The 14873-nt window shown below is 36.4% G+C and overlaps 1 protein-coding gene across 1 annotated transcript in view; it reads right to left on the bottom strand.

The window, feature by feature from the left end:
• CNTN5 (contactin 5) overlaps positions 1-14873 on the bottom strand; it is a 680315-nt gene that overhangs the window by 41275 nt on the left and 624167 nt on the right. The window contains 3 exon segments of the mRNA XM_035542535.2: positions 297-446; positions 904-1062; positions 13267-13387. Of these exon segments, the coding sequence (XP_035398428.2) occupies positions 297-446; positions 904-1062; positions 13267-13387 (430 nt within the window).

Genomic DNA, 14873 nt, shown 5'->3' on the forward strand with positions numbered 1-14873 from the left:
ATCAGTGAATGCCCGTGAGAGGCTAAGCAGCAAAGGCTTAAGAGTAAGTTGAAGAGTAAGGCAACCTGGAAGAAGTAAGACAGCAGGGAATGGGGTTATTTGGAATTTCTGTAAATTAAACAATACTCCTGTAAATAAAACAAACTGTTCTCCATTACAAAAAAATATCTCCTTTGCACAATTTTATCTCAATCCAGAGACGTGTGCCAGTGAGAAGAGAATTGCACTATAATTACATTAAAATAGTTCTTGTTGCTAGTAGCCTTGGAAAATTAACCTTTATATTCTCTGCTTACCTGCTTCATTGGTTCTGATCATGCGGGATGGTGCACTTGGATCTCCAGTCCCAATTTTGTTGGTTGCTACAACTCTAAATTCATACTCCACCCAAGGGTTCAGTTCAACAGCCATAGCAGATTCCATGTCTCCACTTATCACATCAGGAACTGCAGACAGTAAAGAAATGGATAGGCTGCTCAGAAACATGAAGCTCACATTAAATGTTTCAATAGGAAGTGTTTATTTTTATTATTATTTTTATTTTAATTTATATATATATGTATATACATATATATATATATGGCCTTTAGAAATGAAAGATATTGAGGGTTTGTCAGAAATCACAGTTAGATTTTTGACACTGTGGTACTCCCAAAAAGACAAAGATTGAAGGTTAGTGGGAAGAGCTTTCTGCTTGTTCACAGATGCATGATGCAAGTATCTTTGTGCTGTCCTTTCCGAGATGTTGCTAAGTAACATGAAAGGAAAAAAAATAATAGTCGGTGCTTTTAATTTATCATTGTTCTCTTAAGAGTATCTGTTCCTGCAGATGCTGCTGATTATTATTGTCATGTGGCAGGAGTTTTGAACAGCCTACTTGTACTATTTTAAAGTTTTTCTCACCTGTTTTTACTGTCTGCCAGCCAAGAGAAAATGGACTGCGTGCTTGCAAGTTGTAGAGGGAGATTGGGCTGTGATTGTCTGCTCCAGGGCTCCAGGAGAGTGTTGCTGTGGTGTCTGTAATTTCCTCCACTATTACAACCCCTGGGGGACCAGGAGGACCTAGAGTAAAGTGGAATAATCAAACAGAACACACCATCATTGCAACTGAACAGTAATAATACAGGAGACATATTCTGTAGGGAGTTCATGAAATGCAAGGGTTAAAACGCACACTACTACAACATGGTGATAGCTTATTTCCAAAATTTCTACTGACAAATTGTGATATTGCTTCTACTTTTTAAACGTTGTGTGGGTGAGAAGCAATTAACTTATCAAAGTAACAGCAGAAGAACTAGAAATAGAAGCAGATTTCTAAAAAAATCCTCAGCTATAATTGTTCTGATCCTAAAATTAAAGGAAAAAAAAAAACAATCTTTAAGTAGCATCCAGGCTAGATTGAACACTCACAGTAACATCTTTTTGTGAGAAATATCATCAGGAGAGACAAATAATGATCAAAATGAAGCAATGTCAGATATGTTTCTTGAGGAGCAAATAAGATTGCTATTAACTGAGTTATAAGAATATGACATGCATCCTGTTCTCAGATTCACCCATTCAAGGAAACAATCTGGATTACTACCCTTCTAAGACCAGAGACACATATTCTTAAGATTGATATTTACTATGATTCCATTGAAAACAACAACAAAAAAACCCTCCAACAATTTCTCATTTGAGAAGTTAGAGGATTATTTTTTTCCACTTAACTATGCCAAATGAGAAAATGCTAATCATCAGTTGTATAAACCATGTGATTACTCCAATAAGTAAGTTATCTGGTAACAAACATGACTTTGGAATGAAAAATGTGCCTATAACTTCTATCTTACCCCACATTTTCTTCTTTAATTTTTCCTGATATTGGTACTACTGATGTTTGAAAACACTGTATGTTTGCATTTGCCAAATTAAATTGGAGGCAAGGTTCCCCCAATTCAGAATCCTTTTCCACAGCTGCTGTAAACAGATGTTTAGGGGAAAGAGCACATCTCTGTCATGGTCAAATGCAGAATTAAAAATCTCTCTTGTGGTTTCTTATATTCTAAAGCTAAACAAGTTCAGAAGGACAGGACTTAATACTTTTTAATACTACTTAATTAAAATATTAATATCATTAATAACTGTAATTAATTATGAGAAAATGTGGATATTTTTGGCATACAATTCTTTCCCATGTTTCAGTTTTTGGAGGCTGAAGTTCTGCTTCTGCAGGAAAGGTGATGATGGAAAAAACTATTTTTTTTTTTTTTAATAGGAAGCAATGCTGGATACACTTCTGTGAGAGCCTGAAGCTCTTTGCATGTATCAGACTTTCCCCTAGAGTTACAGTGGAGCAGATCTGCTGGACACCTCCGCTCCTGTCTATCCTAACAGTGAGCCATTATGAGAGGCGTGGTCCTACTAGAGCTCAGCAGCTGCAGATAAGAGAGAAAACACTCAAGTCTGGTTCCACCATTTGATGTTGTGGTTGTAGCCATTGCATGTAGTACATTGGTGAATGTAGTACATTACTGAACTCAGTTATTTTTTGTTTGTTTGTTTTTTGTCTGTGTATGTGTGCACTATTCCATGCAACCAAATCTCTAAATCTTTTGCTGGCTAGAAACTTAGTCCGTAAGTAAAAAACAATTTGTATGAATATGAAAGGCTAAAGAAAATCCCATTAATTGAAAGGCTTCCCCCTCCCCCCCTTCATATTTTGCAGCTGCAAACAATTTTCCACAGGTATTCCTTCAACAAAAGTGTGTTTACATGAACTATGACAACAATGCATTCAGAATTTTCTAGTAGTTCAACTCAGTATGCTCAGAGAGGAAGAGGCATTGATTCCTTTAAATAACAAAGCAAACTACACTATTCACTTTCCTCTGTTTGCCTGACAATGATCTACTAGTGACAAATTGACACCAAAATATTGGAAAGTTATAGCATTTATAGGAATAAAGGCAACAAAATAAACAATACAGTTGTCTTTCTAAAATGTTTGTATACAATTCAGTAAAGTTCAGTGTTACGGACGTATGAGGGAGCAAGACTTTCTGAAATACATGTTCACAGGAGACCAGGATACTGCAGTGGGCTATGGGAAAAAAAGAGGCTTTCCACCCTGAATGGTGGTGACCAGCTTCTGTGGCTCATAGTGCCAGGAGTCTGTCCTCTTCCCTTGCCCTTCTTGCTCAGCAGTCCTGACATCACTGCTGTCAATGTCTTTCATCTCCCATCTGGGATAAGATGGTGCCACCCCTTGGACCCCTTGTGACTCTTGGGCTTCTGGAGTACCTCATTTGCAGTTGAAAGGTCTTGATTTTCTTCCTGGGAGAAAGCAGGGCAGAAAACTGTGTCCTGTGCACCCCACCCTTTCTGCCATGTATTTGCTGTTCTTTGGTGGAAAGCACCAGGTCAGACCTTTGTCTCAGAATAGTAAGTCCTGGGGCTAATTTAATAAAACAGGGTGGTCTTCAGTCTTTATCATCTATTGTTTCAGGCTATCTGTTGATGTAGGAAAATACTAGTGAAATTTTTATTTGTAGCCATGAGGGAAAGTTTAAAGGAAAGCTTAGATCCTGATGCAATCATATGCTTTTACTGATTTGGAGCCCTAGGCCCAGAATTATATCATGGTCCCAAGCACAAACAAAATTAAGGGAAAATATTTTAGTACTTTTCCTCTATGAAAATATTTCTTCCATGCACAATGAATATTTTTAAAGAGTTTCTAGCCACTGCATTATAGGAAAAAGAACAAGATTCTTGTGCATATAAAAATATCTAAAATACATTTATGCAGATGTCTCCTGCTAAATTCTCAATATATTTTGTTGTAGGAGTTCTCTCATGGTTTTTTAAACCTTTTAAATGCATTCCTAGTCATGATAATGTGTCATTATGCTTTCTGAGGTGCTCTTACACAGTCTGCAGGATGACTGCTAAAAAGCATTTCCATTTCCAACAGCAGGCATTCTTGAAAGTGGATTAATAAGGGACAAAAGCCTCTGTGATGACAAATGGATGACAGTTAGCCAGGACCTGAGTGCTATGCAGATGTCACTCATTTTTGTAGAAATCTCATTAAATTTTATGCTTGGATGTAATCATTCATGGTGTCAGCTGGATGGCTAATGCAGAGGAGCATTTCTCCCAAGGGCTGTGTTATTGTTCAGGATCTCTAAAACAATTTTTTAGTTGGGAATAGTCAATTGAGGAAAAAATGCACAGTCTGCTCAAATGCTTCTCTGGAAACCACACAGAAAATGACTGGTCATAAATGCACCACAGTGCGGTTGACCTTCACAGAGAAGACATTTGAGGCTATGATAGGCTCTTATGCAGCTCTAGGAACACTGGAAACCCAGCACAGAGGATATTAATCAGTTATCTTCTTTCAGAGCAATTCCATAGATCAATGCTTCATTTCAAGACATGCGTGAATGCATTTTGGCAAACTTGTTTTATGTGTCTTTTTATTGTTTGAATGATCATCCTGAGAGGTCCTTTAGATTACTTGCGATGATTCAATGTTAATGTGAGAGTTCTTGAAAGAATGTTAGCAATAATAACCTCAGTCATTCAGTGAGACAGTGCCCTTTCCTGTGAATCCCAGTATGTGCACTGATTTACTCTACTGCAGCCTGACCAGGATAATCCTTACTTTTACCAAATCACTAAAAAGCCTGATACGTAGCACTTCATGATTACATAATTCTTTACCTGAAGGTTTTGCCAGTACAAGGTGTACTGGCTTGTCATAAAGAAGACGTTAGGTCTAGAAAAAGAGGAACAGAAAGAAGTGGTAACTACAGGATAATGGAAAAGTTGTTTGAGGAAACAGGAGCCTGACCCTAACATGAAACCATTTTGTTGTGTCCACCTATGGCACTGCACATGTTGGGGAAGAAGAAGATGGAGAGAAAGTGTGTTATGTGCTTAATGCTTTAGAGGCTATGCCCTCATTCCCATCCCTACATGTGTGGTATACCCAAGTGATTTCTGTAAGACAGCTACATAAAGCCATGGGAGAATGGAGAGGTCACACTCCAACTAGACCAGTACAGAGAGGGAGGTCAGACTCAGCACTGGAAGATAACAAAGAGAAGATATTGATGTTCCAGTCTGGGTAGTCTTGACTTATTCCAGGGATGCGTTCCTTTGCCCCATCCCTGGAAGTGTTTAAGGCCAGGTGGGATGGGGCTTTGAGCAACCTATTCTAGTGGGAGGTATCATTTCCCGTGGCATGGGGGTGCAACCAGATGGTCTTTAAGGTTCCTTCCAATCCAAGCCATTTTTTGATTCCATGATTCTATAGTTAAAGGTACGATACTCCACTTACATCAGCATATTGTCTTCCAATACAGTAGATGTTTCAGCTACAATGATATACAGAAAAGGGCCAACGCACAGACTTGAACTCTATCAATGACCCTATGTACTATTATGCTGTCAGCCATTCCCTATCATAATTTCAACCCGGTGCCAATCACACTTTTCCCGTCCAAGGCCTGGGAACAGTTAATTGATTACCATGGGCTGGGACAGATCCCAATAGCCAGTTTGTTGTGTCCCTACTGTTTTGAAAGGGGAGGGGGACTTTAGCTGTGTGGATGGGAACTCCACTGTATCCATTGATCTCAGGAAGTGGTTTACTAGTGCAGACATATCTGAGTCCAATTAATGGGTCTGTACCTAGGGCATCTTCGTGGCTCTTGTTACAGCTCAAATGTAATTTCAAGGACCAGCAAAAATCTGCTGACCTTGTTTACGTTCCATTTAATAATATTGTGGCTGATGACCTTTAAACCCAAGTGCTTGTCTTTAAGTTTTATTGGCAATATCCACAACTGAAAGGAGCAGTGTGGTCAATCTAACCAGCAGTTCCTGTGTTATATTTGCTCCAGGTCAGTAGAGTTCAGAGGAAACATTACTTCTCCAAAAATGTATCATGAGAGTGCATTTCTTGCTTAGGTAGGTAGTTTGCCAGTCTACAAGATGAATAGCTTTAACCTCCTTTATTATTATTATTGTTATTTTTTTAGACCACAAAACATGTACTTTTAAACCACATTTTATAGTTACAAAGGCTTTCATCCCTTTACACTACAGGATTGCTCCCAGCTCCATTTCAAGATCTTACAGCTTTCAGGTAGCTGTTTGATCTTAAAGCTCATTTTACTTACAGTAGGCATGCTTAGTGAGTTTGGCTAGCTTTCTGTGCATAATCTTACAATACATGCTATTTATTCATTGTAGGAGAAATCTGCTTTTCAATTTGTTTTAAAGAAATCATCCTGCCATGATTTCTGTACTAACATTTCTATAGTTTAAAGGATTTTAATTAGTTTTCTATATGCTGATAAATTTCCAAGGATGTACAGAATTAACACAGAGCATTCAGAAAACTATACATTACTTTTTTTCTTCCTCTGGAGGAGCACAATGTCTGTTAACATACATAATAGAAACAGAAAACACATTACGAGCAGTATGAATGGAAAGGATAATAAAAACAAGTAACAGTAAACAAACTATTACTCAAATACCCCCCAAATATCTAACATTTAATCTAGTAAAATCTTAAGTATAGACCAAAGAGATAGCATTAGAAACAAAGTTAACTGTATTAACTCTTAGACAACAGAGGTCTACTTGTAACAGAATTGAGACTGATAGCATGATCTGTATTTGAGTTATTCCTAAAACATATTTTATAACATGTAATATATAGCATATAATTTTTTTGATATATAATACATAATACATAGATATAATACATAGCTATATAAAATAAAATTACTAGATATGTTGAAACAATCTCTTTTACATGACCATTGATGAATACAAGGAAACATGGAAAAATAATTTGTTGGTTAGCACCTCAAATGAAAAAATAAATGAGTAAACTTGCTGGCTACAGCATTACTGTAATTCCTCTGCAAATATTCCTTTCCTTTGCTATGCTTCCTTAAGCTTAGCTACTTTGTAGTCTTCAGTATTGCTACTGGTTTTAGTTTATGTTGTTTAGGACAATTATCCTCTGCTCCTTTACAAAACCAGAGGTCAGGTTTCACTGTGTCTACAGCACTTAAGTTGAACAATCTGAAAGAAGGTTTGCTAATCTGCAGGTAAACTCACTGGTCCACAGATCATTTTAAGGTAGTTTGTATTGCAGCATCCAGCATTTAGCTGAATAGTTTGCAATTGATACTACTTACTAGCTTGTGTATAACATATTGTAAAACAGCTTTGCAAGAGTAATTTACAAATAGAACTTAAATGATGGAATTTATTTGACAAAGTTAATGAACCTGGTAGCATGCTTTGTTTTCTTTTATTGAATATATGTATTAAAATATTTGAGACTTAGTACTCTTGATTAGGCACTGAATTTCACAGATGTGAAAAAAAAAAAAAAGACATTTCACACATTTCACAGCCTTATATTCCTTACTCAGTCACATTGATCCTGAAAAGTAAGGTGATACAAGAAAGGGATATGTGAAAAATTACCTACATTGGTGTTGATGGTGTCACTGTCATTGCTAACAATGCAGAGGTTTATCCAGTTTATTTTACTCACATCTGTTTGAAGCACTGTCCCAGTACACATCGGATAACAGTACCATGCAATGAGCCTCTACTATCCAAGAAACTCCCTGCTGTTGTGTAAAAATGCTGCTACAGCAGAAGTGCCTTACACCTCGGTGCAGGTGGAAGGGATCTCTGTTCTTGAAAGACTATAGGAATACTCAGAGTGACCTTTGTAGAAATGTTAGACTCCTGTGTGACATCCCCAACTCCCACAATTTTACTATGCTGAACTGTCTCAGCCAATCCTCCAAACTTGCAGAAGGAGCAAGGAGTATAAAGCTAGTTTTGGTAGCAAAGGCTTTGCTCAAACTTTCCTTTTTGCGGTCTATGGCAAATCAACCCTTCAGCGAGTTCTTTAGAAACTGTGTGTTTCAGGAGCAAAGGGCTACTTTGTAAGGAAAGTGAACATAAGAAGTAGCCTTTGGCTCCTAGTTATGAGTTCTCCTAGTGTTCTTTAAAACCTCCTTTTCTATGAGTAACAGATTTTGTACTGATAATTTAAATAACCACAAAGTGAAAAGCACTGTTGACCTTTTCTAATGTAGCTGACTGGGGCAATACAAGGTACTAAAGGATAGCTCCTTCAGAGTGTCAACCTTTTTTTATGATGGAGGTATTTGGTGTTTTAAATTTCTCTACACTGAAACATGATAAAAGCACAAGATCATGAAGACACCCTTTGTCATGGAAATGTGAATGCACAGATTGCTTCAAATTTCTACAGCATAATGGGGAAATAAGAACATAATAAACACTTTTTGGAAGATAAGCTTTAGAAACAAATTAACTTACCAAGCAGGCATTGTCTTGAGGAAACCTGACACGTTGCTGGCTACAAGATCACCTGAGACATCTGTGAGATGCAAACCTTCTGGCTGGTACTTGGGTGTATATTAACCAAATTTGTGATCATATCATTAGTGTCAGAACACGACATACACATTTATCCTGTATTAGAGCCTTCTGCTTTGGTAATCACTTCTTTGTGAAAAATCAGCACAGAGACAGTTCGAGTACCAGGGTGCCAGTGATAGATGGAAAACCAGCCAAGCTGAAACATTTTGTTATTGTACTTCTCTGCTAGCTAATACTCCCTGAAAATTGAAGATCTGGTTGGATAAATAAAGGCTAGTAACCAGAAAATATATGTGACTTAGGAAAACTATTTTTGGACTGATGTCAAGAATGGGACTAAAGTTCAAATAATCATAAATCACTTTTGCTTCTTAAATGGCTGATGGCTTCATGTGCTGGGGCAAACATTTGTTGACTGTGTAGCAAAATATCTAGATTCTCCTGTAAACATCCTTGTTTGCATTGTGAACAGCTATTCTGCATACATTTTCCTCAGGTGAGGAAACAACTCAAGGCATAATGTAAGTGGAATCAAATAATCACTTGGTTTCAGCAGTGAAAGTCCAAAACTTGATTTCTGCAGTATACATTCACACCAGTAAAACTGTTTATTTGCCCATTAGACATAGATAATTCCTCTTACAGGAGTCCTCTGAAGTAGCGTGTCTGTGCAGGCCTGGTTCCAGAGTAGTTACTACCATATGTGAAAAGCTGTTTTCTCTTCTGGATGTCCTTGAGTTGTATCAGCCTGCTCTATATGCCTTCTGCTCTGCTATGGGTTCTGATGATTGCCTTCCAGAAAATCATGCAGTGGCATTTAAGCCTATTCTGCCTTATTCCCTTGCTGGAGGGGAAATCCAGTGCACATCTGTTATTTAGCTTTCCCAATTCCCACTTCGGTTTATTGGCTTAAGCAGCTGACAATGTCTCCTCTGAGGACTCTGTTTATTTTGTGGGCACCAGCCAACTCAATGAAAGAAGCAAACATTCCGGTTGCTGGAAGGGACCCTACATCCTACCCTAAACAGGAATGCTCGTTTGTTTGTCTGCTGGCTTCTGTGTTTCTATCTCCTCTGCCTCAAAAAGGGCATTGAGTGTGTCTTGATCCCACCTAACCTACTGCCAGCAGGTATGGCATACTCTTGATGAGAGACAAGCTTCATTCTGAAGCAGGGTCTGAGGGTATCAAAAAGTGGTATCCTTCCTGCACTTGAGCACTGCAGTTACTGAACTTGGCTGTAAGTGATGGGCATCACCTCTTCTTCATTGAATCAATGGCCCACATCACCTGGGCTTTGAGCTGAATCCTATCTCTCATCCTCTCCACGTTCAGAGGGTAAAAGACCTCTCTGGAGACTTCCACTGAATTAAAGTGTGCATCTAGAGAGGATGGGTGACACTGCTCAAATGAGGAGCTTCTGCATGCACACAGAAGCCTAAACCCAAATATTTAAGGCTCAGGCACACAATGGATGTGAGAGTGCTTTGTGACCTTTAAGATGCCTCTGCTGTGTTTGGTGACCAAAATGTGAACTTTCTTGGGCTTAGGTGCCAGAGGCAGTGAAAGATACTTTGCTGTAAACCATGAAACAAAAGTAACATAAACTTAATAAGCAGTCAAAAACCAAACAAACAAGAAGGACTTTTTCATTCATGTAACTACTAATAAGAATAACTTGTGATGATGAATAGCAGAGAATTTCATAGAAGCTTATTTTGGAGAAGAAATGTTCTTGCCAAGTTAGGTAGTAGCCTACCTGAATATAAACAGATCATGCCAGGTATGCCAGGACAGCTGTTCTCTGAACATCACTGTTAACTAGCATGAGACTACTATGAAGCATCTGTCATTCATATTCCATATCAAGATTAAAATGCAAGCCATTTAAGCTGGAAAGCTAATGTACTGCCTGACAGGTCCAGCTGCCAACAGAACATCTCTTCCTAATGACATCCACATTCTTGGTGACATTAGAAAAAATGAAACAAAAAGGGAAACAAATAATTTGAGCTGGGAAAACAGCATTTTGGGAACAGAGAAATGACTAGGGATCACTAAAAATTGTTTCTTACTTTAATATGCATAATCTAATCACATTTTCAAAGCACTTAGGGAAGTATTTAAATTTTGTTTTGAGCAGTAAGTGCTGAAGGGATTTGAATCTTCATTTTGCCCAAACATGGTCTAGCACACCTTTTCAAATGTAATTTTGAAGTGTTCCTGAAAAAAAATCATGAGGTAAAAATCATTACAAAAATAATATTGGACATGTATTTCATTGCAGCTTAGCTAAAATCAAGATCTGTGAATTAGTGAATCTGAAAATATTTTGAAAATGCTTTCAGAAGTCTATAATCCATTGTAAAAAGTTCTAGAATAAAAACTTGCTGCTGTCCTAACTTCTTTTGCTGTTCACACACACACACATAATAAATTCAGAAATGTTGCACCATTAATTAGCTCCTTGTAAGTAATAAAACTCAGAAGAATTGAGATTTACTTGACAGTATTCATTATCTGTTCTTCAGATATTCCTCTACTAATGACGTCTTTGGAATTTAACTTCTACTGTGTAATACAGGGCAAAGAAGAACTGCTGTACAATGGGAAAAATAGTGACAGGATTAGTTCTTTGGGTTATATTCAAGGGATCTTCCAACTGAACAACTCACAAATATGGTTTTACAAAAAATAAATGTTTGTTAAGTATAGTCCGTGACTTCTCCACAATAAAAGATAATGAGACACTGAAATTGTCCATCTAAAGAGCTGCAGCAAGGTATAGTTGTTGTCCAAGTTGCTTACAATAAAGTTCTAGAAAACATGCATTGACTTGGAAACAATGTGTGAATTGAATACATAATTCAATGCAAATTTAGTTAGTTTGCTAATAACAATAATTTCTGAATATCATAAGGAGGGAAAATTATATGATTTTCATTTAAATTATTCTGTGTCCAATTTATTTCCTGAGGAAACGGTGTCCGTAAAACAACCTTTTGAGTCAAAAATTACGATACATTAAAAATATCAGATGAACCTTACAGTACAACTAATGGTTGAAATGCTTTTGTATGCTGCTGGTATGCTATTGTCAGCACTCAAGACTGGTACTTTGTGTAGAGGTAAAATGTGAGAAAGTAAGGTCAGAACAAGGTTGTGCTGGAACTTTGCTCATATTGGCACTTCTGAGAGTTCATAACATTGTTTCTGGTATCTTGATTTGGCCATGGGCTGTAACATTTAAAATAGGAAGATGTTTTCTGATATGAATAAAATGATTTTTTTTTTTAAACCGGAAACTATACTGTAAATAAAGAATATATAGCTTTGTATTTCATTGACTTTACTGTATAGTGGCAGTGTTTTCATAAATGAAGTCTTCCTCCGTAAAGTGAAATTCTTCAGTTTACTGAGATATTTGTTGAAACATCTGTTGCTACTGATCTCTTTTGCTCAGCAATGCCCAGTATCTCCAAAAGCTAAACCTAAAGATGTTTGAAAGGTGCTGAAATTTGGGATCATCAGAGAGTGTCAAATTGCAGGCTACTGAGTGTACTCTATAAACTGAGATAGGTGGAGAGAAAGAATTATCCAATCGTAGAAATGAGGAAAGTAGAACATTGTAATCAAAGTATATTTCAATTTAAATTCTATTACAAAGCCATCATAGTTTTTAGTTTCATCAGCAAGGTGGCATGATAATGAGACACTTGAATACATACATTCTGATACTGCTTATAATGCACTTCTTTATTTTCATCTCAAACGTCTTCCTCAGAGAAATATTTATTTTCTACTTCAAATTTAAGAAACTCATATATATAACTGGTATTCTTCAATAAAACAATTTAGTAGCTGGTCTGCAGTGTCCTAGATAGTAGTAAGCTAAAAGATTTTTATCGCTTAACAAATTCAGTGACATTAAAGTTGAGATTGCCTTGCTTACCCATAGAGCTTTCTGTTCTTGTCTCAGGGAGGTAAAGATAACACACAAGTTTTGCATAACCCACAAGGATGACTCAGATTTCATGAAGCAGCTAAACCAGCATTATGTTGAAGTGCCCAGTTGTGCCATAGCTTATAGAAAGCTGATGGTCCTTAAAGTAACTTTATGGAAATATTTAGCAGCTACTCTCATCAAAATGTGAAAAGCTCTGCACTCAGCCAGAAGCATTCTTTATCATTTCAAGCATATATTCATCCTAAAAGTGATGGATATGAAAACATCAAATCTAAAGAAGTAGTGGAATGCGATAGAAGAAATATTTCTGAAAGATTATAATCTCTAAATAATGTTAATTTATTTTTATCTGGAGTTTTTCAAATATTAATGAAATATCTACCTCAATTTATACTTTCAAAAACCGTGTACTCCATAGCAAGGTTACCCAGCTGTGCTACCTAGCAGGGATCCATGCATTTTGATGTTGTAACACTCCCCAGATGTATTGCCAGTAAGTGGACTAGAAGTCCTTCGCTCCCGTTGTGCACTGAACATACACATGCACACACAGAGTGCAGACATACTCAACATAAGGCAATGAACATATGGTGCTAAAGCTTGGCTTTATTGCAGGCCAATCGGTGTCCTGGTTAAGATCTGAGATCTTGCAGAGCATTGACCATGTGTTCCTGCATGTAATCAGGAATGTTAAATGGAATTTAACATTCAGCTTAAAAAATTACCCAGGCCTAAAGATGTAGCCAAATTTTGGTGGTCACAATACCTTGTGGTCCCTAAAGCCCATGTATTTAAATTCCCTGGTACAGTGATTTCTGGTGCCTGTGTGTTCAGAGGGAGCTGTGAGGCTACTCACCCCTAACAAGCAGCTCAGTCTCATCTGACACGGTGTCTGCTGCGGTCTGGACCCTGCAGCCGTATCTCCCAGCGTGCATCAGGAGGATGTTCCTGATCATCAGATCTGCAGAGGACGCTTGCTGAAACAGGGACGAAGGGTCCGTTTAAAGTTTAATAAATCTGCGTTCAAGATAGCTCACAAAGGTATTTTGTGAAGTGTGAGAAACTCACGGCTGCAACTTCCATCTTACATTTATGTGCCTTAATGCTCTCTTAATGCTCTCTTTGAGGATTATCAGAACACTTTTCTTATACAATTATTAATAGAGATTGAAGAAGAGGATTTCAGGTTTTTAATAACTTTGACTTTGCTTAAAACTCTCTGTGAATATTTGCATGCTCAAAGAAAATGATTCCAAACTAACATAAAGAAATTTGTTAAGGAGCCAAACAAAATCTTTTTTTTTTTTTTTTATGTAATCCTTAGCATTGAAAAGGTAGTCTTAGAAATGCAGGACTCTCTCTTCCTCTTCCCTACAATGCAGGGACATTAGGAGTATATATCTCTACATTAATGAAATTAAGATAAATTGAAACAAAATGTTAATTCATTTTATTGACAAAGGGGAAATTAATACTAAGTAAGACCAAAGAAATATAAACAGATTTTCATTTTTCCTGCTAAAATTTGTATATATTTAAATCTGAAACATGTAATCTGTAGATATATGTACAAAGAGAACCAGTTCAGATTTTTATTTTTCATCATTCTAGGCAACAGTAATTGCAATGCCCCAAAATTATGATCAGAAAATTGAAAAGTACAACAGCCTTTTGGAGGATGAATGGCTTTTTCTAAGAATCTCAGTATTATTTCATAAATTGAGGTGATAATATTAGATTTTACATATACAAAATCATTTATATCCAAAACTTACTTTAGTTATTCCATCTTATTCCTTCAGATGTAGTGAGCCCAAGTCCACAGATACAGTTATAATACTGTAGCTACTTAAGGAAAGATCATGTAAGGGTGAACAGAAGTCACCCTGAGGATATGATGTAGCAATTACAGTTTACTTTCTCAATTCTGTGTTCTGAAAATACTTGAAAAATTTGTAATTCTAATGTAAACATTAACAATATGTACAAATATATTATAGCTACATATAGCTAATTGCCATATATATTCTTATTCCTGTCAAAATATTTTTTTCTTGAGTCAAAGAGAAATGTTTTTAACAGTTTAACCCACAATAGACAAAATGTCCTGCAAGTGTCTCTAAATTTCCTTATCGTTGCTACTTTGTATGATATGTGAACCTAACATGTACAATAGAATTATAATTACACTGCTTATAATATAAAATGTATAATTTTAATAATTACTCTACATAATCTATATAATACATAATCTATAATAATCTACAATTAAATAATATATAGTTTTATTAAGTACAACTATTCCTATTATAAGTTATTATGTAAACTGCTATTATATTCTTAAGCCATCTAGAGTTTATATAATAATAAATCACTATGCTATATAAAATGTATTACATCATGTACACTGCATTTTTTACAATAATATAACAAATATACATAATATATAATAAATACATACAA

The sequence above is a fragment of the Cygnus atratus genome, chromosome 1 (genome assembly GCF_013377495.2).
Source record: "Cygnus atratus isolate AKBS03 ecotype Queensland, Australia chromosome 1, CAtr_DNAZoo_HiC_assembly, whole genome shotgun sequence".
Lineage (NCBI taxonomy): Eukaryota > Metazoa > Chordata > Aves > Anseriformes > Anatidae > Cygnus > Cygnus atratus.